The 25878-nt window shown below is 40.5% G+C and overlaps 1 protein-coding gene across 9 annotated transcripts in view; it reads right to left on the bottom strand.

Annotated features, from left to right (window-relative positions):
* The window catches only part of map7d3 (MAP7 domain containing 3), a 29762-nt gene extending 4120 nt beyond the window's left edge, over positions 1–25642 (bottom strand). Inside the window, exons 1-18 of one of the 9 annotated variants that reach the window (XM_044364191.1) lie at positions 25504–25642; positions 18470–18571; positions 18044–18124; positions 17298–17461; positions 16665–16776; positions 15554–15637; positions 14659–14766; positions 13745–13846; positions 13255–13353; positions 11252–11377; positions 8628–8767; positions 5789–5916; positions 3617–3837; positions 2156–2285; positions 1531–1816; positions 1145–1198; positions 982–1051; positions 557–734 (exon numbers count right to left, since the gene is read on the bottom strand). In XM_044364191.1, coding sequence (XP_044220126.1) covers positions 557–734; positions 982–1051; positions 1145–1198; positions 1531–1816; positions 2156–2285; positions 3617–3837; positions 5789–5916; positions 8628–8767; positions 11252–11377; positions 13255–13353; positions 13745–13846; positions 14659–14766; positions 15554–15637; positions 16665–16776; positions 17298–17461; positions 18044–18124; positions 18470–18571; positions 25504–25642 — 2324 coding nt within the window. The remainder of the gene's footprint in view (positions 1–556; positions 735–981; positions 1052–1144; positions 1199–1530; positions 1817–2155; positions 2286–3616; positions 3838–5788; positions 5917–8627; positions 8768–11251; positions 11378–13254; positions 13354–13744; positions 13847–14658; positions 14767–15553; positions 15638–16664; positions 16777–17297; positions 17462–18043; positions 18125–18469; positions 18572–25503) is intronic. The other 8 variants (XM_044364192.1, XM_044364194.1, XM_044364195.1 and 5 more) reach the window with 8 other exon arrangements.
* Positions 25643–25878: the final 236 nt, after the last annotated feature.

Here is a 25878-nt window from a genome sequence, read left to right as displayed (position 1 = left end):
CACAAATTTATAGTTTAATTTTTTTTTTTTTAAAAAGAAGGCTAATTTAACGAATCTCCTAAAAACAGCTGAGCAGAACACACAGCTACAGCTCTAGTGAGTATTTCAGGCAGCAGGATGGTGTATGTGGGATTGATTCAAAATTAACTACAGTAGCTGTTTTCATGATAATGAAGGAACACGTCACCCAGAGCAACAGCGTGACTCATTCTGTTTTTAAAATGGTTTTTGGACAACAATGCAGCTCTCTGACATAGATGAATAAGAGAAGATCTGGCTTTGGCTACAAAGGAAACATTAAATATGTACATTAGTAAGATCAATTCATTTACATAGGATTTGATGACATTAAGAAAAATATATATTACCAGCATTATCCTTTCTGCAAATGAATTATGGATTAAAAAGATCTCTGATATATTTATATTTTCTGCAGCTGACAATTACAGTGCTGTCAGCAGAACTATGAGCATGTCTCCAGTTTCCTCCAGTTATTTTTGAACTCTGAGTGACTTTGCGGTTTCTGTGAAGGTCATCATCTTTCCTGTAGTCATACCTAACTGCCTGAGTCTCATCTGTGCTTATGCCATTGTTATTCTCTTTGTCGTCCGTCTCTGGTTTTCCATTCACACTGCCGAGGGGCTCCTCTCGTTGTGCCACTGGCTCACCAGAGCACAGACCACAATCATCTACGTCAGCGTCCATGGCGAAGTCGGCCATCTCATCTGCCTGGGCTGTGCCATTATTTGAGGAAACAGATTGGATGAAGTCATAAGTCAAATGAAGAAGTATGTAAATTCACACAAACAAGCCCTTTATGTAAAGTATATGCAAACAAATACAAAAATGGGGAAAACATATTCTTACTCTGACAGAATTTCCAATTCAAAAATGCAGTGATGCATGAATCCCAATGCACTCTATATACATGATATCTTGAAGCTGCCATCTAAGTGAAGGCTTGGTAATGAGAACACTTACTCTTGCTTTCACAGTTTATCTCGTCCAATCCCTCATCTTCATTCTCCTGCATGCATTTATCATCCTCTCTCTGCACAGGAGTGACAACAAACATGTTAACATATATTCAGTGTTTTCTCCACAGACACATTGAAACATACGATCTGAATTAATGTGAGCTCACCTTAAAGTCGTTTTGTTCTCCTTTTCTAGTTCTCTTCATTATTTCTTCAATTCTCTGAAAATGAGTAAAATAGAGCATATTTACATGACTGATTTCTTTCACTGGGATTTAAACAATGCAGTATGAAAACATTGTTGGTTTGCATTAGAAATGGATTAAATAGTTCTTTAAAATATGTTCTTATTTGGTAAAGTCTCGTGGGAAGAAGAGATTTTGATCTCAAGGTTTGACCCTCTTTCAATAAATCTGTACACCAGTTTATCTTTAAGTTAGTTTTCTTCTTCTGTTGGTCGTTACAAAGTATCAAATTCTCAACACTATTTGATTTAGATCTTTTTGAAAAAGGCAAGACTCAAAGATAGAAAGATCCATATATCTTTCCGTACCTTCTTCCTCTCCATACGTTCTTGCTGGTTCTGCTGCATGATGCGGTCTCGCTCCTGACGGACTCTTTCTGCCTCCTCTTGAGCCTTGGCTTCCGCCTCCTCTCGTTCCTTCTGGAGTTCAGCCTGTTTCAGTGCCTCCTCTTCTGCCAGTCTCACCCGATCTTCCTCTGCTCTAAGAGCGTCTTCTTCCTCTTTAAGTTTCCTCTCCTCTGCCAGCTTCTTCTCCTCCTCTAAGCGTTTCAGTCGAGCCTCCTCCGCTAAACGCTTCTCTTCTTCTTTTCTCACTCTGGAGTAGAAAAGAAACAGAAGCACTTGGCTTGAATTGGCTTAAATTAATTCAGATTTCTAATATCGCACATACTTTTCAACAGTATTCATACTTGCAGCCTTGACAGAACTTGCTACTTGTACTTTTAATCCATATAAAATATCAAACAACAACAATTTTCTATTGGTTGAAACTAGTCAGTGATCGTTCTGATTTCTTTCTGTGTGTATACCACTTGGCTGTGCATAATAGCTTCTGCATCGCTGTCATGGCCAAAGTTATGACAACTTGGTAAAGAATCCATCTCTCTTGGGTGATAAAAACAGGAGAACAAGTGAAAAATTTCAATATGCTCACTTCTCTTCTTCCTCCTTCTGTATCCTGAGTTGCTCCTCTTTCTCCTTCTGCTCTCGCATCAGCCTGCGGTTCTCCGCCAGGATCTTGGCCGCCTCAGCAGCTGAATTGGTGCCTGTCGCAGCCTTAGAGTCTGACAGGTGGAAAGACAAATATAGAAGATGAGCTTATCACTTTCTTACACCCATTCACTGTAGTGCTGACCTGAGGCCACAGCATCTGTGCATTGATAGGACGTGGTGACGAGAGGATGAATGATGACTCAGTTGTGTAACTTTCACATGATCATCACTGAGGTCTTGAAAAGACCTTTGTCTCCAGTTATGCTACATGGAAAAACAAATATATGTTTGAAGTATATATGTAAAGAGTCAGGGACAGAGATGGTGGGTCCTGTGCCTCCTACAACAATTCCATCTTCATAATATTATAATGAAAACTGGACAACAGTCTTTGCCCAGTGGCATGTAATATTCAACCATTACTAAGCAGTTTCATCTTGCAGAGCATAATTGTCTCCAGGAGGTGGCAGCAGCAGCGTGAGATCTGTAACACGATGTCACTCCAGCAGGGACTTAACAGGTCTCCTGTTCCACTGAGATTTATAGCAAACTGAGCTGCTGCCACGTCAGTTTGCAACACACACACGATTGTGTATTGTCAACTTATTAAAACAGATGATACACCATTATCTCCAAACCAAATTGTTTCTTGAAGAAGTATTAAACCATGATCACAGAGGAAGTACACAGAGCAGGGAACGTTGTGTTATCCTGGTTCCAATGGAAGTGGCTAAGTTAGATAACATACTAACTTACAAGTACACTAGTAAAAAAGATGACACTGTTAAAAATGTTAGAACAATACTTCTTTCTTCTGCAGCTTCAGTAGCTTGCTTTACTAAAGAAGCCCTTTTTTGTTTCCTGAAAATTTAAGAATTTATTGATTCACTTCCTCTGGCAGACACTATGTCCTCTAATAATTTCTTTTGGATTAAAGAGCTCTTCTTGTTCTAATTTCTGCTTTCACTTCCATCTGCACTCCCTCAGTTCTGTGTACAATGTTAACTGCAAATGGGAGAGGGATCTGGACAATGAATACATAGAGGATGACTGCAAGTGCCAGAGCAATATTGTAAACAAATGAATTACTTTCATCTTTTTGGGAGTGTAGGTAGGTTTGGACCTGTATGACTAAGAACTTGAGTAATATTCATTAAGTTAATATGAAGAACATTTCAGCTTCCCTTGCTGAAATTGACAGCACAGACTCATGTCTGCATAGACTAGTGTAAACATCCTGGTTGCCAGAATAACATACAGTCTTGGCAAATATTGGTGCTGACTAATTAAAATCTGTCAGCTAACCATAGTTGTTAAAATGACCTTTATTCTATATGGAGTCAGTCTTTATGGATGTTTTGTACTAATATGACACATGTTCTTATTACTGAGAAGTGCTCACCATCTTTGTCTTTGGTCTTGCTAGAATCAGAGGACTGTGGAGCCACAGCCTGGACAGGACACAGTTCCTTGGACTTGGAGTCTCTCTTTCGCAAGGTGGGCGGCCCTGTTGGGGTGAGAGCTGGTTTCTGGATGGGTGGCGGTTTGGCAGACATTGGCTGGGGTGATGGGGGACGTTGTTTCATTGCCCCAGGTGAGGGTGGGCGTGTCTTGGGATTTTGCCTGTTGGAAGAAAATGTGAGAGTTGTGTTCTATGAAACACACAATGAAAGGCTGCATTAAAATTTTCAAAAATATTTCAGTGAAATGTGAACCGTGGAGGAGGAGGAGGTTACTTCCTGGGCGAATCATCAAGGCGTTGGATTATGTCTACCATACACTAAAGACTTTGAAAAGACTTTTAAAACATTTAAGTCTGACACCCTCTCACATCTAAAGACAAAGAATAAAATAATGCAAAGACTGGGGATTTTGCAGGGTCACTATTTGCAAGACTACAAATAGATTAATTTTGAGGTTATTTCCCATCCTGCACCTAGTGGAAATTTACAAAATGAAAAACTGTTGAACAATGAAGCAGAAACAGAAACCACTTTTAGCCACAGCTGCACTTGTTTGTGTAGTGTTTTGTTCTGAAAACCAGCCAAAAAGAAAATGTAAAATTAATTAATTCAGTTATAACTGAACAACAACTGTGAAGAGAAACAACAGACACTACACGTTTAGATCATCTCAGCTAAGACAACCACACTTCAAAAGGTGTCATTCTGTACTTAGAAAAAAGCCTTAAATATCCAGGTTTTCCAGGATGTGTGGGAAAATAAGGTATTTTTACAACATTAAAACAGCTACATAGTTTATAAAGCTGCCCACAGAAACCACTTTCAACCATTAACTATCTGGACACAGCACTTTGCTGGATGTTGGAGTAGTTCTGTTTGGAAAACCCGCAAACTGCATGAAATACAGTAGAAACAGCAGCCTGGATAATTATACAAAGTCAGAAAGTCACAGCTTTAACTCCTCCAGCTGGCCTGAAATCATGTGTGGAAAAACCAGTAAATGCACTGCAGACACACAGCAGCTGACATATACAGAGAAATATAAGCTTTTTCTGGATGAATAAACATTAATGTGACTTTATAAAAAGGGAAGCTAAAGGGCAACGAGAATGCTGAGCTTTAAAGTTTCATCAGGAGTCATTAACAGCACCATCAAGCATATCACATTTAATTAGGAGAGGAGTTTAAAAATATGCACACAAAGGGTAACCATTTACTGCATACTGCTGTTAGAAAGTGAGTACAATAAGCTGATAATTAGCCTGATCAGCCACGGTCAGTAATCATTACAAACACACATTATTAGACTGTAAACCATTAATCAAACAAATAACTAACAGCAGTCAACGTCAGACAACCATATCATACTTTAGCAGTTACCTGGTGGTGACAAAACTTTAAAAAATATACATATTAGCAGTCTGAATTCAACTGGAGCTCCCTGCACTCTTCGTTACGCCAAACTCCCTTTAAGAAATATGACAATAACAATTCCTTGCATGCCCGCAAAAACTCATAACTTTAAACACAAGATAAAAGGCATCATATGTTGACAGCCCTCTTCTATGTATTTCCATACAAACTTTACACTTTAGATTTTTTCGCCTCAACTTGCCACCAGCTTCCATTGGTTAGCTGCGTAATTTTAGTAGGAGATGAATGTGGGAATGAGAAGTGAACTGTTTCAAAAATTAAGATTTTTCACTAAAATACATGCTGCTTGGTGGATCAGATACACGCTGAATTAAACACCAGCTCATAAAACTGTTAATTCACCTTCTAGCATCTGTGTGTGTGATGTTTTTTTCAGCCGTTACCTTAGTAACTACCTGGTTTGCTGCTTCCTGTTTGGTGCTGGAGAGAGCCATAAACTTCCAATAATATTAAACATGTTTGATTTTACCAGAAAGTCAAGATGAGAACAAGACTGACTTAAGACAGCTCGGACTTTTTATGACCAAGTTTTATGACCAACTAATAGATGATTGATTGCGGAAGGTTTTGTTTTGTTTTCTTTTGGGATTTTTTTTTCTTTTTTTTGCCGTGGCAGCAAAATGTTACTGGTGGAAACACTGGAAATATCATTCAATCACTGTATCTTGAAGTCTTACTTGGCTGCTGGGGAGGGAGTCCTCTTTGGAGCTGTACTGGGAGCTGGGGATGGCGAGCGATTGCGCCCCAGGGTGGTGGATGGGGAGGCGGGACGTTGCCCCCCTGGCGGTGTTGACGGCTTGTCCTTCTGTTGTTCCAAAGGGAAGGGACAGAGGTTGAGAAGGAATTCATGACAATCATGAACCCACAAATTAGTCACACAAATACTATAACCTATCACAAAATGTCAATGTAAATACCATTATGTCATAAACAGCGATATACCATGTAACTGCAGTGTTAATGTAATGACATCAAAAAGGAGCAGTCCACAATCATCTTATTTCTTCTTTAGTCACAATTAGGAAACAAAAAGACCTGAGTATCATGAGGGAAATTCATTTTATTTATGACACCCAATGAGTCTGCCTCTACCTCTTTTCACTGGCATTTCAATCTGTGACACAATGCCAGCATGAAAGAGGCCATGGGTCAAGTTTTAATTAATCTATTTTGAATGCCCGTGTGCTATGTCTGGCACTGTAAACATGACGACAAGAGGGCACAGCAAGGTCAGACACAAATATAAAGTACTCTCCCACCCCAGGCTGTATTGCACAGAACTCCACCATATTATCTTTGGTCACACAGCTCGGGAGAACCGGAACGAAAAGAAGGACATTAAAAAGGCAATAGGTGCACAGTTTCATAACAGCGACGACACTAATTTCCTATTCACGTCAATATAGCACCACAGCAAGAACAGCTTATAGACACAGTGACATCAAATTAAGCCTGTTACTGCTTTGTGTGTCAGTCCAGAACTGATTATAAACACACAAAGCAGTAAAAGGCATTTACAGTACTCCCTGAAAACCCTCATAATATCCTTTCATAAGCAAAGGATGGATACAAGGCGGCTTGCATAAAACCACACAGTTTATTTTTTTATCATTAAAGTTGTTCCCTTAAACATATTTTGATCATTTGTTAAAAGAAACATTTCCATTGCTTTTACTTCAACAGTAATGCAGGCAGGCAGCCTCACTCAGCTGACTTAAAAGACACAATTTAACCCAAGTGTCACGCATTGCCTGAGTGATAAGCACGAGGCTATGACTTTCAATTATCTCTACACCAATCTGTGCATGTGGAAGAGAAGAGACAATGAGATGGTGAGGAAAGTCAAAAGCCTTTGACACTAGGCCCCAGGGTCAGGGTGGGGTCTGGTTTGCATGGCCTGATCTGTCCCTAATAATCAGGCCATTGTGGATCACTTTGTCTCATGCTATGACAATGAGGCCCTTCACAGCCACAGAGGAGTGGGACAGGCAGGTTATAAGAGAGAGCCAGGCAGTACTAGCCACCAAATGAGAGCATTAGAGGTATCACTGATGACTTGCAGTATGTAGGATCAAATTTTGCCAATGTACATACAAGTTCAAATTATGAGTAACCAGCAAAGGTCAAAGAACAGCTGGAGGAACAGCATTTCCCTATGGTTAGCATCCTGCAGAAGTACTTTGACAGGCAAATGTAGCCGGATATGTGCATATAAATCAGAGTCTTTGGTGCCATCCACGTATTTCACTCAACAATGTAATTTAAATGTAGGAAGACGTGTATTTGTTATCCTTCTGTGTGGCCTCAACTTGATTCTGGTTTCCAGGCAGCTTCTGGGAAGTTATCCCTCTCTTCAGTAGGCTACCAAAACTTAAGCCATGCGTCAACAACTAAAATATTTTTACAGTTCGTCTATTTTTCCAAGTCAAATTAAATTACATTTTAATGGAAATAAAACCATGACATAGCAGGTAATTAAAAAGGCATGATGTGGCTTTACAAATACTGCCATGTTTTAAAGCACTGGCCTTGTACTGTAAAATATTCTTTAAACTGTACACTTTCAAAAACCTTTTTAGAATATATATTGAACTTAGCTCCACAACCAAAATGTCATACTGCCTCATAGTAAGTTCTCTCAGTCCTACAAATGTACTTATTAAATGTATCTTTTATCACTCTGCAGTTTGAATATGGACAAGATTAGAGATAAAATCTAAAGCCATGCATCCAGGTTACTTCATCAGTAAATGCAAACTCACTGACTGACACAGGGCTGTAAAATAAATCTCATGAGCCAAATATACAATTGAGGATACAAAAATGCAACTTAAGGAGAAAGGAACATGTAGGAAATCCAGGGAATCAGAACTGTCTGCAATGAAAGCTTTCCCTTCAGCTGAATATTTACAACAGTATACATTTATTTTCGCAAAAGCCAGGATTGTGGTGTTTCTAAATCCTCTTTCACACATGCACTGCAACCCCGAAATTTTCTGGATGTTATCCGAAGGAGCTGTATGTGTGAACGCAAATGTCCGAATCAGCTAGACCAGACATTAAATGCACTGTACTCTGCCAGCTCCCTAGTACAATGTCTGTGTAATGTCCGATTGTATTGTGTGAATACAGCAGGTAATTTTCCAGAGAATTCACAGCAAGTGTGTGGGCGTGTTGACGACACTTCTATCATATGGCTGGCGCTGGTGAAGCTAGTGATAATAAGACAGAGGACTTCTTGTGATTTCTCATAAAATAAAAGCGATTTTGTTTCTGGTGAAAAGCTTAAAAACGCAGAATTACAACTGCAGCGTACTTTTTTGCAACATGTCCTGCCTCCTGCACGCTCTACCCAGGCGCCATCCCTCGCATAAACCAGACAGAGTATTTCCAGTAGGTGAGAATGCGTCTGACAATCTCCTGTTGTGCGCTAAATGTGTGAAAGTCTGGAGCTGATTCTCCGGACATTGTCTGGAGTTCATATGTGAAAATGGCTTAACATTAAGATGCTCTCACCAGTGAAGAGTCAAGGGCTCCGTTGGCTGAGACAGAGGTGGTCATGCCGCTCTTCTGTCGGTCAATGCTGCGGCTGCGCACGGGTCCACGCGGTGGGTGCAGGGGGCTGGCAGAGGCTGAGCGAGGACATAGGTGACACTCTGGTAAAGGACACAGTCATCGCAGGGCCAGGGGAGCACAACCAATGGGAGGCGTGATAAGCGGCCAAGTTGGGTAGCGAAGCAGCAAAGAGCAAAAGGACAGAGGAATAAAGAGAGTGGAAGGAAATACAAGAGGACAGATGAGAGAAAGAGGAAGGGAGATGATGATTGAAAGAAAGACAGGAGGGTGTTTTTTTTAAGGGGACAAGAGCACAAAAAAAAGCGATTTGTTAGATATAGCACTTTAGGCAAGCAACAGCTTGATTTCTGAAGCTTTGATTAAGCTGAAGATTACTGGAGACATACGGAGCAAAGAGCAACAATCACAACAACCCAACACCCCACAGGTGTGCAAGCTTCTGGACACATCATCAACCGCAACACCAAGCACCACAACATAGCACAGAGCACACACTACACAAAACCTACCACCAACACAGTAAAACATACACTGACACTGCAAACAAATACACATTAGTTAGTACACTAAATGAGCATGAATGTTGATTGTGTTGTTTGTTGCATTCAGTTACCGTGACATAAAAATGAGAGTAATTTTCAGTCTTTTAGTCCTTCCTGCCCTCATAATTTTTCAGACTCCACATCAGACACTAAATGCAACATTTGCAGTTTCACAACAGACCTGATCCTAAAATAAATTCTACACATAAACAAAAGAAAAGACAACAGAAAGTGTAAAACTCAACTAAATGTAAAAGGGAGCAACTAATCTTAGATGTTGATGCTGAGCTGATAAATAATGGCGGTAATGGATGACAAGAACAGTTTAAGTGTAGCTGGTAGTTAGTAAGAAGTGGAAATACTGTTGTCTAGGTGGCTGGGTGATATGGACAAAATCAAATATGACGATATTTTTGACTAAATACCTTGATATTGATATTGTGACAGTATTGTAGGGATGACTATTGGTGCTTTCACAAAATATTTACACAATCAGATTTTTGATAAATAATCATCAGTAACGTGGATAAAATGACTAAATGGGTATAGGCAAATAATAGAACAGTAATGCAACCTTTAAAACCAGGAAACGACAACACTTATGCCGTATCACGATATTACTATATCCAAAATCTTAGACGATATCTAGTCTCACATCATGACATCCATATAATATCAATATATTGCCCAGCCCTACTGTTGTCCACTGACTATGAGCTTGCTGTGTCAGTCTGACGGATTAGCCATGATAATCCTGAGACATGGATAACTCTCTCTGCCACAGCCTGGCCACAAATGTGTTCTGTTATTCATTCTGACTGCATACTGAGCAAGCATCTGTGGTGACTATGAAATGTATCCTGCCATAAGCTACCATTGCTGCTGCTAATGCAGATGTGTCATGTTTCTACTGGGGCTATACTTAGCAGAAGATCTATAGTCGCTAATGGGTTTGTAATGGCCAGTCAATAAACACCACAACCTAAAGCCAACACTAGCAATACAGTTGCAGCTTTGAAGTGAGTCAGTGCTTTACAGTATAGTTCTTTCTAGCCTTAAATAAAATACAGTCAACAGCAAAAAAAAAGCAGTATTCATCACTGAAACGGTCAGGAGATTCATTATGGCTTCTCTCTGCTATGGGTCTAGGACTATGTATATCCTGAACCACATCTTAACTACTCTACACTACACAAAGAAACGGTTCACTTAAAATCTAACATGTGGAAGTCAGCTAGCGGCACATAACCCCACCTAGATGGCTACAGGGCATATTTCACTACATAAGGTCAGCCAAACATCTTGTCTGGGAATGTGGATGTGCTGCATTTGAATAGTGTGACTTCAAGTCAACAAATTCTAAAATGAAATGACAGTAATTACTATTTTAGCACTGTATACTGGAGTCCCCAGCACTCTGGTTTCTCTACCAGAACACATGCAATAGCCAACAGTCTCATTCTGACGTAACATGAACCAACAGGTAAGCAGCTTAGAGCAAATCTCCCGGCATGGACCCTGGGGCTTCTCAGATGCAGAGAAATGCTCCTGGCCAAGTCTGCCTTGCTTGGTTCAGCTCAACACACAACAGCCAATTGTGTCTGTTCTGAGAGTGCATGTGAGCTAGACTAGTGTGTGTGTGTGTGTGTGTGTGTGTGTATGGGTCAATATTTACAGAGTAACTATGCTCTCTCACATGAGTGTACTTTGCTGCAAATAATTACTGTACGTACATGCATAACAAACAGCTGATCGTAACAATAGCAGCTTTTAAAACACTTGGAGTTGAGCAGCAACTTCAGTAAATCCACCACCAGCAAGAGGTCATCATGTGCTTTGAAAGGATTGTTCCAAAAGCATGAGAGTCTGCAGCAGGGCGATGGGATGAGCTCAGATCTAGTGAAGTGATACTGGGAATGACTGGGCTGACTTTCTACTGGTAAAATGAGGGTAAGTAGGGAGGACCAGGGTCTGTGTCTAGCCACCCTTCCTCTCTGTCAGGATCTCCTAAGTGGAGGTTACCTGGAGCATCTGTTCCTTCAGCAGAAAGGGCGGCGGCGCTCTTGCTCCTAGCTAGTGAGGCCTGGGTGGGAGTGAGCAGGCGACTAAGGACCCCTCCGTCCACAGTGCTGGCCGGTGGCCTGCGAGCTACACGGCCGAAAAATCACCCGAAAAATAGTAGAGGAGAACAAAAAGGCCAAGGAATAAAAGAGTGGGCAAGAATGGGGGATGACAAAACAAGAGGGTGGGAAGGGGGTCAATGACGTGTAGAAAGGTCACCATGTGATTTAACCAACAGTAGAAAATCAACATACAGAACCAAAGGTTGTGTCTCAATAATCTTACAGGGCTGTCTTCATCATTTTAACTTTCAGGGATATCCAAGAAAATTAGAATAAAATGAGGATGTCAGTAAAAGACAGCAAGGAAAGGACACCATGGAAGAGTACTGAGACAGACCAAAGACTGATTGTCTAGTAACTGAAGATCAGTTAAACAGTAGTCAAAGAAGACAATTAGGTCAAATCAATGGTTCCTTGAGGCAGAGGGAGGTATGCTGATGGGAAAAAACAAACCATTAGTGAACTTCAAAGATAGCAGAGAAATACTATTGGGTAGGAAAATGAGGAGTGGAACAGACCAAAGACTAAAATTGATAGGGCAAGTGACCATGATCAGGCAAGAGTTATTTAGCTTCTACTGTGCAAACTATTCTATGGTTAAGATAAAGAAGGCACCAAATTTGAATCATCAAGTAGTAGTAGTACAATCGTCAGTATTGAACAAATCAGCATGTTATGAAAGCACTATGGTGGAGTTTGATTTCACAGCAGAAACAAAGAGCTCTTGCTTCAATGAAATGGAAGAATTGAAGAATTCCCCTTTTAGGCCATATTTGCTACCTAGGCTACAAAGTAGAAATCATATCAGAAGAAGAGTTTAAAGTGTTGAGGGGTTAATTCTGCCACATATCCCTAAATACTGGCTGTTCAAAGTAGGATTGCAGAGTCACACCTCTTTTTAGAGTCCCTTACTGTGCTGACATCTGTTACAGACAGACTTGTTTTTTTTTATTAGCTCTTGAGTGCTATCCCCTGGAGCATGGTAGCGCAGCTTGCTGCTTTGCACCCAGATATTAGGAGTCTGGGTATGAGTTAAGAGTTATGAGGAAAGTGGTGCGTGGGAGTTTTGGGACTAAATAATTTTAATTGCAGATGAGAAGTGCTAAATTAGTATGAATGATAGTAACTGTGATGTATTATTGTCCAGGTGAACCACACAGAACATACATGTGTACAACATCTGCACGGAGAGGCTGACATGGCTATAGGACAAACAAAAGCATTGGTCGTTAATGGCAAAAGACAGACTGCAGTGAGGTCTCGTGGTCATTTCTGTGCTCTGGGGGTGCTATGGTAGGATGGCACTGACACACATCACACTGAAGCATGAGCACAGCAACTTAATTCCAGCTAAGACGGCGTCATCTGGGAGGGAGAAAACAATCAACACTTTGTGACAAAAAACAGAACACTGTGTTAGTGCAGACACGGCACACAACAGGACCATTCTTGGATTGACACTTAAAAAGAAAACAATGGACTGACACTTAAAAAGAAAACAATGATAAAGGTTAAGTTAGCTGCCAGTAAGAAACATAGCACAGTGCAGGATCTGGTCCAGAGTATATCACAGACACAGTGTAGAGAAGGTTAGCAGCTGCCTAAAAGGTAATTCAGTAGTCAGTAAGTGAGACTTTTGGGTGAAAGAGAACATGAATGGAAAGAGAATACATAGCAAAAAGAGCTGGCCAGTTTAAAGAACAACATGGCTCCATTACCCTGAATTGAGCCAAATGAAAATGTCATCCCCACAAAACCTCTTTGTTCAGGACTTTAAAAAACCGAGCGGATTCAGAATGAGCAAGCCATTAACATCATAGCAACATGCTTGTTATTCAAAGAGACCTGAGCGATGCAGATAGGGGCATGGAAAAATGATTGTTGATTGTTCATGCTAGCCACCTTGATCATCCGTTGTCCCCTTATCAGGCTTGGCAGGCGTCTGTGCTCTGCCCACACTTACTCGTGTGAGGGAGGAACTTCTCTTCTTCACGGAACGGCCTACGGACATGAGAGTGGAGTTATAGCCAACAAGGCACAGGGAGGGAGTCAACAAGGAATCCCCAAAGAAAGTTTACAAGTCATGTGCACTTCATTTGGCTTTATGTGAGTCACCAGGCTAGGGCTGACAGCAGCTAGTGTCTAAGTTTATTAGACGATGCCTAAATATACAGACCATATTACCTGATGCACCCTAGACCAGAATCCCACATTGTAGTATTAATTCTGACAGCTGTCAGTGTTTCAACTGTTAGCATGTACAAAGTCAGGTTGCTATGTGGTTTTCATAGCTGTGAAAGAGCTTAATTTATAATGGTTTTCATTAAATATTTTACTACTATAATCTGTAGTGATTTGGCATAGTGTGGGATGGATAGGGTTTCTTTTGCACCTGTCTGTTCCACCTGAAGCTTTTTGCCGTCTTCCTTAGTGGCCTGAGCAGCATTGCCATTTCTAGGCAACCGGTTACAAGACGAACTCCTTGGCTTAACACCTGAGAGACAATGATGAAACACCCAATGGTGAATTTACACAGTGCTCTCTTGTGAATGGTATAAAACTCTCAGGATTTTTCTGAATGTATTCATAGGCCTGGAGAAGGAAAAATGGTAAAATAATTATTAAACAATGGAGAAGTACAGAGAAATGAGCCTTATCAGAGAGGTGAAATGGCACTGGCAGCCCACAGAAACTGCGGAGAGATGAATCAACTGATTGTGTTGATTATTTTTTCAGCAAAAATCAAATACACTTCTTGTAATTTCTCAATAGGCTTAGGAATATTGCGACAGGAGAGTGACAGGCTGCTACACCACTAAATCTATCAGAGCACATTTATTAACAAATCACCATTCGGTGCTTGGGACCCCTTATGATTCTTAAAATTTGATTCAGTGTACTTCATAGAGGTGCATAGTGAATAGCATAATTGGGAGGTCATGCTAGTTATTGGCTAGAACCAGAGACAGAGAGCTAAGGCATTTTTTTTACCAGTCTGTGCTCCAGTAAGCCTGTGTGCAAAACCCTGGATATGAAGAGCACAGGGGTCAGAGTTCACTTTAGGCTTAGTGTTGGCAGAGAAGGTGAGTTTGTTCCATGTCATCTCAGCTTAGTCACCTGGTAGATCTCAGTACATGAATCATCATAGAAAAACATTTAACTGATTGATAAATACACTTTCTGGAACATACTACATTGGTTAAGACAAAACGCTGAAATGCAAAGGAGGGTAGGATGAAGGCCGAGAGGGAGGGAGGAAGGGTAGGAGGGAGGAAGGGTAGGAGGGAGGGGAGAGCGGAGACTTACTTTTGTCAGGAGATTTGATGAGGGTGGCAGAGGAAGAGGATAGGCGTTTACTGATGCCAGCCTCGGACGGCTGTTTCAGGTTCATGGTGGATGTGGAACGCTTGTCCACTAGTAGGGAGGAGGAAAGACAGACAAGGGAGGCGGAGTTTACACTGGAGGCAGGCCAAAGGGGGAGGGTAATTGGGTGCACACAGTAGGAGTACAAGGCTCTGCAAGATCCTAATACCATTGATACGCAAAGGGCAATATGTTGCTTCACTAATAGGCCTAAAATATATTAACATAAAAATTATACACAGGTATAATCAGATATAATATACATATATATTGATCTAATGTGCTATTTATGAAGATTGTGCACATTTAGAAATGCACATTTGGCAAAACACATTACATACCGAATGTATTTTCTGCTATACATGATGCTCTACATGAAAATGTGCATTTTTAACCACACCATTAAAATGTCCTAGTGGTTTCACAGCCAGGCATGGTGGTTAGTAAACACTAGATGCTAATGTATGACCATTCCAAAGACGACACCATCAACAACATTACATGGTCCGTGCCCGAGAATCCCGATGTGATATTAGCCCTATTTGTTTGTGTGACATTCCATTGGGCTTCCATGCGAAGTTGCCCATGTGACCTGGAAGTGCCATAAATTGTGTGGGTCAAAAATCTAAAGCTACGCTTCCAGCTATTCACCAATGTCCAAAGCACATTCAAAACAGAGGCCCCATACATACAAGTGTTAGTGAAAAACTGCCAGTGAGAGTGCAGGAGGGGGGGGGGAGTCGGGAGGAGGGATAGTAGGTAACCAAACTATCTATAGTGCCAGTGCCAGTCCATGCTGTGTTGCTACATTGGTGGGCAAATTATAAACAAACAAAACCTTGTTGACTCCTTGGTGGCTTTTCTGGTGAGGCAGAGGAGATAACTATAGTTACTGGAGATGAGGTGCTGGCATCAGATTCTCCTGTTGGAAAAGAAAGCGCTCAGGGAGGAGCGATAAAATACAAGTAGATAAGGCACATCCCAACAAAGAGAGATGGAGGTGAAACCTGGCTGGTAGCCATCAGCCCTTGCTTGACACACAGTGTCTAAAGTAATGAAAACACCATCCTGGGACCCAAAAAATAATTTCAAAGTTACTTAATAGATCATTGTGGTTTACTGTTGGAGTGTCAAACAGTGGGAGTGATTGTGCAGGGGAGTCAAGTGATGTCTCATGCATGTAGTGTTCAAGAGCAAGAGTGTGGCAGAGTACAGTTACAACTGTCATTTAAATGTAATTCTTCACATTTCAGTCAATAAATTAGATTTTATTTTGCATACCAAAACTGGAATTATACAACTCTGACAGCTTATAATATTTCAATGAACTGTTAGTCATATCTGATCATATTTTTAGTTTTGACTACATTAAATTATTGAAAGTTCTCCACTTTCACAGTATAATAGGAGCTACTTCATAGTTTAGGGGTTCTGATTTAGATGAGTTTTAAAAATGAAATGTTTGCGTTTACACTCGACTGATACCCCACTATCTGCTAACAAGGCTGAGTTACGATAGCTATGACTGAATTGAACTGATTACATTAAAGGATGTGATTTAACAATGAATGAAGCATCACATGTTACTCTCATGCATAGCTCCCAAGCTAAGAGCTGATAGATATTTTTGGTAATGTACGGTTAAAAGACATAATCACCTTTCTGTATTTTTAATAGCAAAAATAGCTAAGAATCAGTCACATCTCACTAAATGAATCATCAGCTGCCGGCAAAAGAAAAGATCTGCTTTAAAAGCGCTTTCATGTGGCTGGATTCCACTCCGACTATGGACAATAGTGACAACAGTTTGAACTTGACCCCCTTCATGTCTGGTTTTGAAGAAATTAGTGGTGTGGTGCTCTTTAATGCACCATTGCACTAGATGAAGTTGAAAGTCAAATTCAATGTAAAAGCAAAAAAATAAAAATAAAATTAAGGACGGCCTTTACCTGTTCGTCCATCTGAGTCTGTGGACAATCCTCCCCAGGACCATCTCTTCTGTCTCTGCTCCACTCGCTGGCTACGCTCCAGTGTTCGCCGCATCACTGCCTCATAGTGCTCCTGCAGCATAACGGGGAAGAGGAGGAGAAAAACACATTTAGATGAGCGAAACACTGGCCCCTAAAACACAAGCAGAGAAGACCTGCAGATGTCTCAATCGAGCCAATCTGTTCAGAATCTAATAATTTGTTTGAAAACCTCAAACTGATACTGCGGTTCAAGGTATCATTTTTAGACTGAAACAAAGAAATCTTGTCAATCCATTATCCCTGTTTATGCATTTTGTATTACAATGAACATTCAAGTTGTTTGCTGTAAATGCTGCAGGACTGATTACACAATACATTCGAAAGGATTAGTCTTATTTGGGTATATGTAAGATGAAGAGAATAACTGTGCTCTTACCACTGTTCTTTTTCAAAATGACTTCCCTTACTCTCTGTTTCCTTTGTATTTTTTTAAATACCTAAAGTGAAAACTACAACATAAACCTATGTGTCAATGTAAATTTAATTCACATTTAATTTTAATTATCATTTCATATAGGCACTGCTCTGAGCCTCCACCAGTGCTGCAGCTACCTTTTCCTCTTCCTGTTTCTGCTTCCTCTTCTCCTCCACAGCCAATCGCTTCTGCTCCTCCTTCCTTCGCTGTTCCTCAACCTTTTTCTGACGTTCCTCCATCTGACGCTCCACTTGCATCTTGGACTTGCGCTCCCGCTCCATGATCTGTGACTCACGCAAAGCTGACAGCACATACATAACGGGCAGTGAGTGTGAGCAGAAACTAAACATAAACGTCTCATTAGAATGTTACTTCCTTATGTGTTAGTTCACTAAATTGCAGAAAATTACTAAACTAAACGGTAATGATCCTTTGTGTTCTCTGGGTTAGGGCTGGACAATATATCTATATTATTGCGATATTGTGATATGAGACTAGATATAGTCTTAGATTTTGGACATCCTAATATTGTGATATGGCATATTTGTTGTCTTTTCCTGGTTTTAAAGGCTGTATTACAGTAAAGTGATGTGATTTTCTGAACTTGCCAGACTGTTCTAGCTGTTCTATTATTTGCCTTTACCCACTTAGTCATTATATCCACATTACTGATAATTATCTATCAAAAATCTCACTGTATAAATATTTTGTGAAAGCACCAATAGTCATCCCTACAATATTGTCCCAATATCAATATCAAGGTATTTAGTCAAAAATATTGTGATATTTGATTTTGTCCATATCACCCAGCCCTACTCTACATTTTAACAAGGTTCATTTTACATATAGATAGATATGGGGGAAACCGGGATCTTCCTCTTACCCTGTTGTCTCTCTGCCTCCTCTCGCCTCTCTTTTGCTACTCGCAGTCGGTCGTCTATTCTAAGTGCGGCGCCGTCAATGACTGCAAACACACACATGTATAATATGTGGTTAAGAATGGTAAGAACATGCAGCAAAGCATATAAATAGAACTCAGGGGTGGCTTAATGGTGCATACTGTTACATGCTGGTACAAAGGCTTTGCATCAGCCAGGCAGATGTGTGCATGTGACTGTCATTAATCAGCTTTGTCAACTGTTACAGTAATAAGATGATGACTAAGGGTTACCTGCAGTAAGCCACACTGAGAAGGTGGTGGGAGTGGATTGTGTTGCATCAAATGGCTCAGATTATGGAAGACAATAGAGCAGTGCCAGGGCAGTATCTGTGAGAATCAGTTTCTATGTCAAGGTGTGGTGTCATTTACCTGGCTTACACCCCTGAGGTTTAGCTGGTGCGTTGGTTGTAGGTCCTGGACTGTTCCCTGACAGGCTGCGCCGCTCCTCGGCTTGTGCCTGTGCAGCTGCAGCTGTATGCAGGAAAACACACAGACACCCACAGTTTACACATACAGAGCTTAGCTAGACTGACATTATGTCATGCCTGACAAAGCAGGTATATCAGGGAGATAGCATTGCTTTTGGTACAGCAAGCCAATCAAGTTTAAATCACGCGTTTTTCTCTGTGCTTTGTTTGCTCACCATAGGAATGCTAGTTCTAGAGAGATCCAACGGATTTGAAGCTACAGAACAATCCAGCTATTCAGCGATCTGACATAACCCCCACCTCATGGTCCACCCTGTAGCCAGCTATACACTGCTTTCTGTGACAAGCTGGGAGAGATGGGCTACTGTGAGCAACATGTCTGGAATCAAAACCTTTTAAACAGAACTATTCAATAAATAAATTAAGTAAATAAAATTAAATTGATAAAGGGCAACTTTATATATACACACACACACAAACACCACATCTCCACAACATCAGCAAATAACTAATGCGGGAATGCAGGAATCTGTTGTGTTTCCGTTTGGGATTTCACCTCTTTGGGGATGTGATTTCTACCACCACAGAGAGGAAAAAAGGGTTTACAAGAAGGTCAAATACATCAACTCTACCACCACAGTTCAACAGCACTTTCTTCAGCCAAATTATTCACGGGAAAGTCATAGTGAGGAGATACAGGGGCAGGAAGGAAGGAAACAGGGAGGACATGATCAAGCTTTATGAGCCCTAGTGTCAGCCTTATCCCTAGTCTCTTTCCCTCTTGTCGGTGCGTTTTCAGCATTACTGAATTGCTGACAAAGAGGCGAAAAGATCTTCAGTCATGTGGTAGACACGTTATTGACGAACACTTCGAACTGTGTTCTGAAAAACTCTCTGTCTCCCTCGTTCACAAAGTTATACTGTTGCCATAATCATTCAAAACTATTATTACGATTAGTTTCTGCTAAAATCATTTCCGAACTGCTCTTCTTTTCATATGTACTAACTGAACTGTTATTAAGATGCTGCTAATGTAAACCAAACATTTTCTGCTGTTTCCCCACCTGAAAATTACTGTTAATATAAAGGAGCTAGAGGAAAAGCAGCGTTATTTGCCACCACAGTTAGCAACTGATTGTTAACTCCTCAGCTTACACTGCAAGATATGGACATTTTTGTTCAAAACTGTTGGCATCGGCAAATTAAGCGGTAAGCTCTGTTCATTCATCTGACTACCATATATACTTTGTTTGCACCAATGAACCAAACGAAGATTTATGAGAGTAGAGAAAACGCAATAAGAAGCAGAACATAGGATCCGTATAGCGACTTTAAGACTGATTAAGTAACTCTCACAGAGATTTTGACAAAACAATCTTCCAGAAGTAGTTGTAAGATAGATTCATTAACGCATCTGTGACTGATGTGTAAAACCAGATATCAGAGTGACCAGCAGAAGCCAGACAAAGAAAAGTGAGCTGACAGGGGAAGTAGTCACCAATGCACTGATTATCTGTATTCTGCAACAGCATCAATGCTCTCCAGTCAAAAAAGATTATGAAAGGTCAAAGTCTGCAGCTTATGCCCAGTGGAAGTGTGCAGGTCTCGTCACTTTTGCTCTCAGACTCCTTCCCTTGACCTCACTGATGAGTAGATCAAACGGTGGGTAAATCAAGACCAGCTGTGATTTTACTGCACTTTTAATAGCTGTTTAACACACTAAGAATAATGCATTACACTTAAGCACAGACAAATCATTAACTCTAGTCACCACTTTTAAAGCAGGAATGTGAAGATGATTTCTATGCCATGAAATTGTAGAATCATGCAATACCACAAAGAATACAATTACCTCAAGGCAAACATGGAAACTTGCGTTGGCTGACTGTGTGTCCTGTCTTTATTAAGTGTACTATAGTATGTGTAAACAAGTGTATCTGTATGTTTGCAGTACAGGTTACTGTGGCAAGATCATTAGTATACATATATGGATTTAAGAACACTGGTGAAACTGTTTTTAACCTTCTCCCAAAACAGACATTCTGTTTTACTCAGGAGAATAGACAGGAAAAACAGCCGGGGCACTGTGGGCAGAGGGAGCTGAACTATATTCAGAAAAAAAGCGATCTAATTCTAGGTCATAAATAAGTCACACATTTATCATTCCAGAAAAAAGATGCAAAGCTGTATAAATGTTGAGGGCTCAGTGATCAAATGTGTAGTAGATGTAACTGCACTGTCCTGGCTTTGTTTCACATCATACCTCAGTCTTTTCCTCAATCTTCTCATTTCTCTCCTCCTTCATATAAAAAGGTAAAAAAAATCTAAAAAAAAATAAAAGGAGGATCAATAAATAAATACCAAGCACCTTGTGTAACAGGGTGACTGTTGCTAAGTGATGCACAGAGCAGCTGAGGATGCATGATAAGAGCTTTTCAACCACGCTTAGGCCTGTATCAAGGAAGATGTGAGGTGATTCATAGCTGAATAAACAGAACAACAGTATGGTAAAGCTTTGAGGGCCTGACTCTTCACACTAAGTGACAACTTACAACTGAATTCACTTCACGTTAGGGATGAACACTATACACTCTATTTATCAACAGTATCATCTTGTAAATAAAGTGACACTGATATTGCAGCCTACAATCTGTGAAAGGGCTCCTTAAATTACTGTAAAAACAAATGAGTAGAGAACGTAAATATTCAAGTTTTAATCTTATAACCTTCTGCAACGACATGACAGGTTTTAGAACTCAAGCTAAGTGATATTTGCAAACTGCAATGTCTTTATAGGGAAGTAAAAGTAAAACAGGAAAGCAAATGGGTTGAATAGGTAACAGCTGTTGAGCTTAAACCATGCAGACTCTTTCTCTACCTATGTGTAAAAGCATGGATGTAATATTTGTTTAAGATACATTTCTGTGACAAACACTGATGCTGCAAAGATTTTATTGAATTTCTGGGTGCCACAACCACAGTGGATGATGCACCTTCCTAGTCACCAAACCCACTGTTCTATGTTGATAAGAAAGAAACAAAATAAGTGAAAAATCAGACCAAGTCAGCACCTTATATAATAAAATGAACACACTCCATTGACGCACACATTCATGTGTTGATTGAAGTGCTTTAATGAGATGGGGGGGAGATATCCTGTTTTTCCAACAGACCTCAAGAGAGCCAGGTGTGCTCATAGAAATGGAAAGAGCCAATCAGAGGAGCTGTTTCTCATCACTATGGAGATTTGCACATATTAACATACATCATTGCTCTTGCATCGACAGACTCTCTGCGTAATGCTTCTCGAGATTACAGAGACATAACCAGTCATTAACCTGACCGCTAATTACAAACCAAACTGATCAATGGCATTATAGCTAGACAATCAGTTGTTCAGGTATCTTTAGGTGGTAGTTTTGGACAAAGACTTTGTGTTAAAGATTCAGTCTTTAAAAAAGCAAGAGATGCTGAAAAGCCCTGCAAAACATTCTGACTGCAGCATACATACTTATTGATTAGATGTGATCTAGCCGTCAGGCTGCTGGGTTATTATGGCAACAGGAAGACCACCAGGGGGGCTTGTCATGACCATGCTTGGCAGGCCAGACAGAGAAACACTAAACAGGAAGCAAGTCAGCCTGCATTACATCATAATGCTTCTGTTAAATTACTAAAATTGATGTTAGTTCTCCAAATAACAAGCAAGATCATCAGACATAATTTCAGCACTCTCTGTCACGCAGACACTATTGGTATAGCCGATACACGGTATAGTCGAGAAGCAAGAGATCAGTAGGTCAGGTCCCTTTTCTGTCCCTCTTTCTGCAGACTTTACTGTGCCCTGAAGCATGGTACAAATGAGTAGCTTGTTGCACAGGAAGTGTCTGCCCTGCCTAATATAAGGGTGGACAACTCTGACACTGAGTACTTAATGTATGCAGGGATCATTAACTCCGCCCCAAAACTATAACAGATGAATTTACTAACCAAAACAACTTCAACCACTGATTAGTTGCTTTCTTTGGTTAATTTATCTAAATCAGTGCCTGGCTAGGATGAAAACATTAACAATCTTGGCCATCCATGGCTCATAGCTTACCATCACTAGCTGGTCCTCAGATAACACTGCTGATGCATGCTTACACACATGCACACACATGCGCACACAAACACACCAGATCCTCTATGGGATTACTCTAGACCTGTTCATGCAAAGGTAAGCCTTGGCTATTTGCAGTACTAGCAGCAGGATAATGATGACACATCCCACTTTCCTTGGGAGTCTCCTCTTTCAGGTGGTCCACATTTCCCTTACAGTGATGGGCAGTGAAAGGATTCATTTATTTTTTCAACTGCATTATTGATTAGGCTCATTAAGCCCATTCTTCCTTGATTCTTTTATACATTCCTTTTTGATAGATTGTTCGAGGATAAACAGAGTACAGCAAAGGCTTTACAGGATTATTTTATAGCTTCATCTCCGTTGAGAAAATTATGGTCAACTTTCTTGACACTGTAGGATTCAGGCATCAACATATCCCAAAAATATAAGTTAAAAAGAGCACAAATGACAAAAGTTGAAGCCAGAGTTTTTGAATTACTAGTTACTGTACACGCAAGAGTAAGTCTTTAAGCCAGACTGAACCAATACAAGTCAAGAACTGAACCAAACATCCTGTCCAGAACAATCTGTGACGTAAGTTTATGGTTACATGCATAATTCACACATCTTTGGCTTTCTGCTGAGCTTGGACAGTGTGTCTCATAAATGGAGGGTGTTGTTGCCTGTCGGTGGACGCATCAACAAGAGAAAATGATTTGTACAAAGTGAACAACTTGTAATTATTTCAAAACTGTTTTTCTCAAAAGCCATCCCAAATCTCTAGGCAAAGTTGGCAGGGAACTTGCATACTTTTGTATGTACATGCAGCTGCATTGCATGTAAGAATTTTCTAATGAAAGGAAAACAAGAACAATCCAAAAGGATTTGCCTTTGGTTATACGCTACACAAAATAACATGTTTTGCTATTCAAATCTTTGGCATCTGTGCATGTGTGTGAACACACACACTTCTACAACACTAACACTTCCCATAAGTTAATTTAAAATGTTAAAAAAACAGAGGTGGGATATTTGTGCTAGAAGAGTCCATCTAAGTGGACAGATCCAAGAAACTACACTCTAGAAACTACATAAGTCTGGTCCATTTCCTCCTTTGGTTAAATCTGACCAGTTCAGAAATATTTCTCATGCTTTTAATTCTGCAGCAGCAACGGCTGAGCCAGGATCAGGATAACCTTGCAGTGTGACTTGCAGTAGTGTGATCCCCCTTCATAATAGCAGGGTACATTTTCTCCCTGCTCACATTCTTGTGGAAATGACCATGCACATGAGCTAGATTCCTAACATTATTTTATTATTGTCAGTCTGACTGAAGGCCGAACTAACTTCTACATGGAGTAGTTAGAAATACTCCGGACATGATTTTATCCCTCACAAAGCCAGGATCCCAATATCTCACATCACTCAGAACTTTGCGGATATTTTCATAAAACCAAAAAATTGGGTGGATGAAAATTCCATATTGAAAATACTGAATGGAAAAGTTAAAGGAAACAGGAAGAAGATCAGCACTAAATATGGCCCAGACGTTGCCAGGAGTAACACATGCCTACACCCACACTGGGTATGCAGAAAACTCCCTCTTACCCTAAAAACTGTTGGCCCTACCACTAGCCCGAGTCAAAACAAACTGTGCATTCATGCCCGCAGATGCAGACACAGTAAACATCAATGCTTAAGTCTGGAAGGGGCCAGCTGAGCCATGGATGAAAAGCATTGATAGAAACTCTGCTGCTACAGTTGGCCTATATAATACTATTTACAAAAACTGTTGTGTGCCTTTTGCTGAACAAAACTATCCCTGACACATGGCTGCTGGTCCAACCAAAACTCTTATCATGGCATCAAGACATGCAACTATGCAGCCTTTTTTTTCTCTAATCAGAGCTGTCTGACACTCCAGCTTTATCTGAAATTCAGGTCAGACATTGTTGTAGATGCCCTCCCTGGAGAGTGGAGGGGGTTATGCCATATGTCAACATATACGCATAACTATCGACTAATGCATAAGGCGAGAAAGGAACATTTTGTAGTCCACACTTTGTAGAAGATAGATGAGTTTTGAGCAGGAAGCTAGTAAACTGCTGATGTACTGGGAACCGGCTACTGTGTGGCTAGAGAAATAAAGTTAATTTAATTTCTACTGGGCATCAACTCAGACCACTTTTAAGTTGAATTCAAAACACTTCAACAGGAAAGCTCAACTCTTCCTGATGGGGACAGCAGATGATCACTTTTGACAATAATCCTCGAGTGTTTAGCTAACGCCGCGTTATCTAAGCTACTGACGTTTGTCAGTTAACTTACAGAGCAGTTAGCTTCACTTAACAAACATTTAGAGTTTTGTTTGTCTAGTCTAATGTCTTCAGACGACAGCACTACGTTAAACAACGTGATTAAAATGCAGTAAAGCAAAGCTAAAGCATGGCTAGGTGAGCTAGGCGCCAGACAAGTAAAAGTCGTGAAGTCGTGATATGTCAACCGGCTCTGATGCTACAAAATATAACGTTACAACTTCAGCTAACGTTAACTGCAAGTACTTTACTTTCACTAAGTTCAACCAATGCATTTAGCCTTTCCTGGAATTCATTAATATAGATATCATCTAGGTTTGCAAACCAACTTTTAACGTCCAATGTGGGAAGAAGTTACAGATTTTTCCGCGTCCATTGTCAGCAGATAACCGAGCAGCGAGCTAACGTTACTAGCCAGACAAGCTGGTCGCGTTACAACACGTTCAAATAACCCGGTTTGCGGCGGCAGTTGCTAGCAAACATTATAAAGTGATTACTACATTATAAGGCACAACTGGGTCAAAAAATAACCACGACTGCCAAGATTTTTCTTACCCATTTGGGCTCGCAAGCCTTTGAGAGTCGTTGCACCCTCCGCCATTTCTATGAAGTTTTCCTTCTCTGTTTTTTCTAAAGCAGGGGCGCGTAACACTTCGCAGCCGGCAGGACTCGGACACCACGGGGACGTGGACATCAAAGAGACGAGAGAATGAAAGAGGTATCACTCTGTCCTAGTTCCGGAAACCAACGATAATGTCGCAAAGCGCGAAATGCAAAGTTTTGAAACGTGGTCGGCTGCAGACATCCCTCATTAAAAACCTTTTTTTTTCGAAAGCAAGACCATATAATTCAAACACAGAATGATCACTATTTAAATGTTATAATATTGTTAATGTTAAAAAGAAACATCTCAGGCTGCATTTTTAAATC

This window comes from Thunnus albacares, chromosome 10 (genome assembly GCF_914725855.1).
Source record: "Thunnus albacares chromosome 10, fThuAlb1.1, whole genome shotgun sequence".
NCBI lineage: Eukaryota > Metazoa > Chordata > Actinopteri > Scombriformes > Scombridae > Thunnus > Thunnus albacares.
Note: the sequence above shows the minus strand (reverse complement) of the source record. Positions and strands in the feature narration are given on the sequence as shown.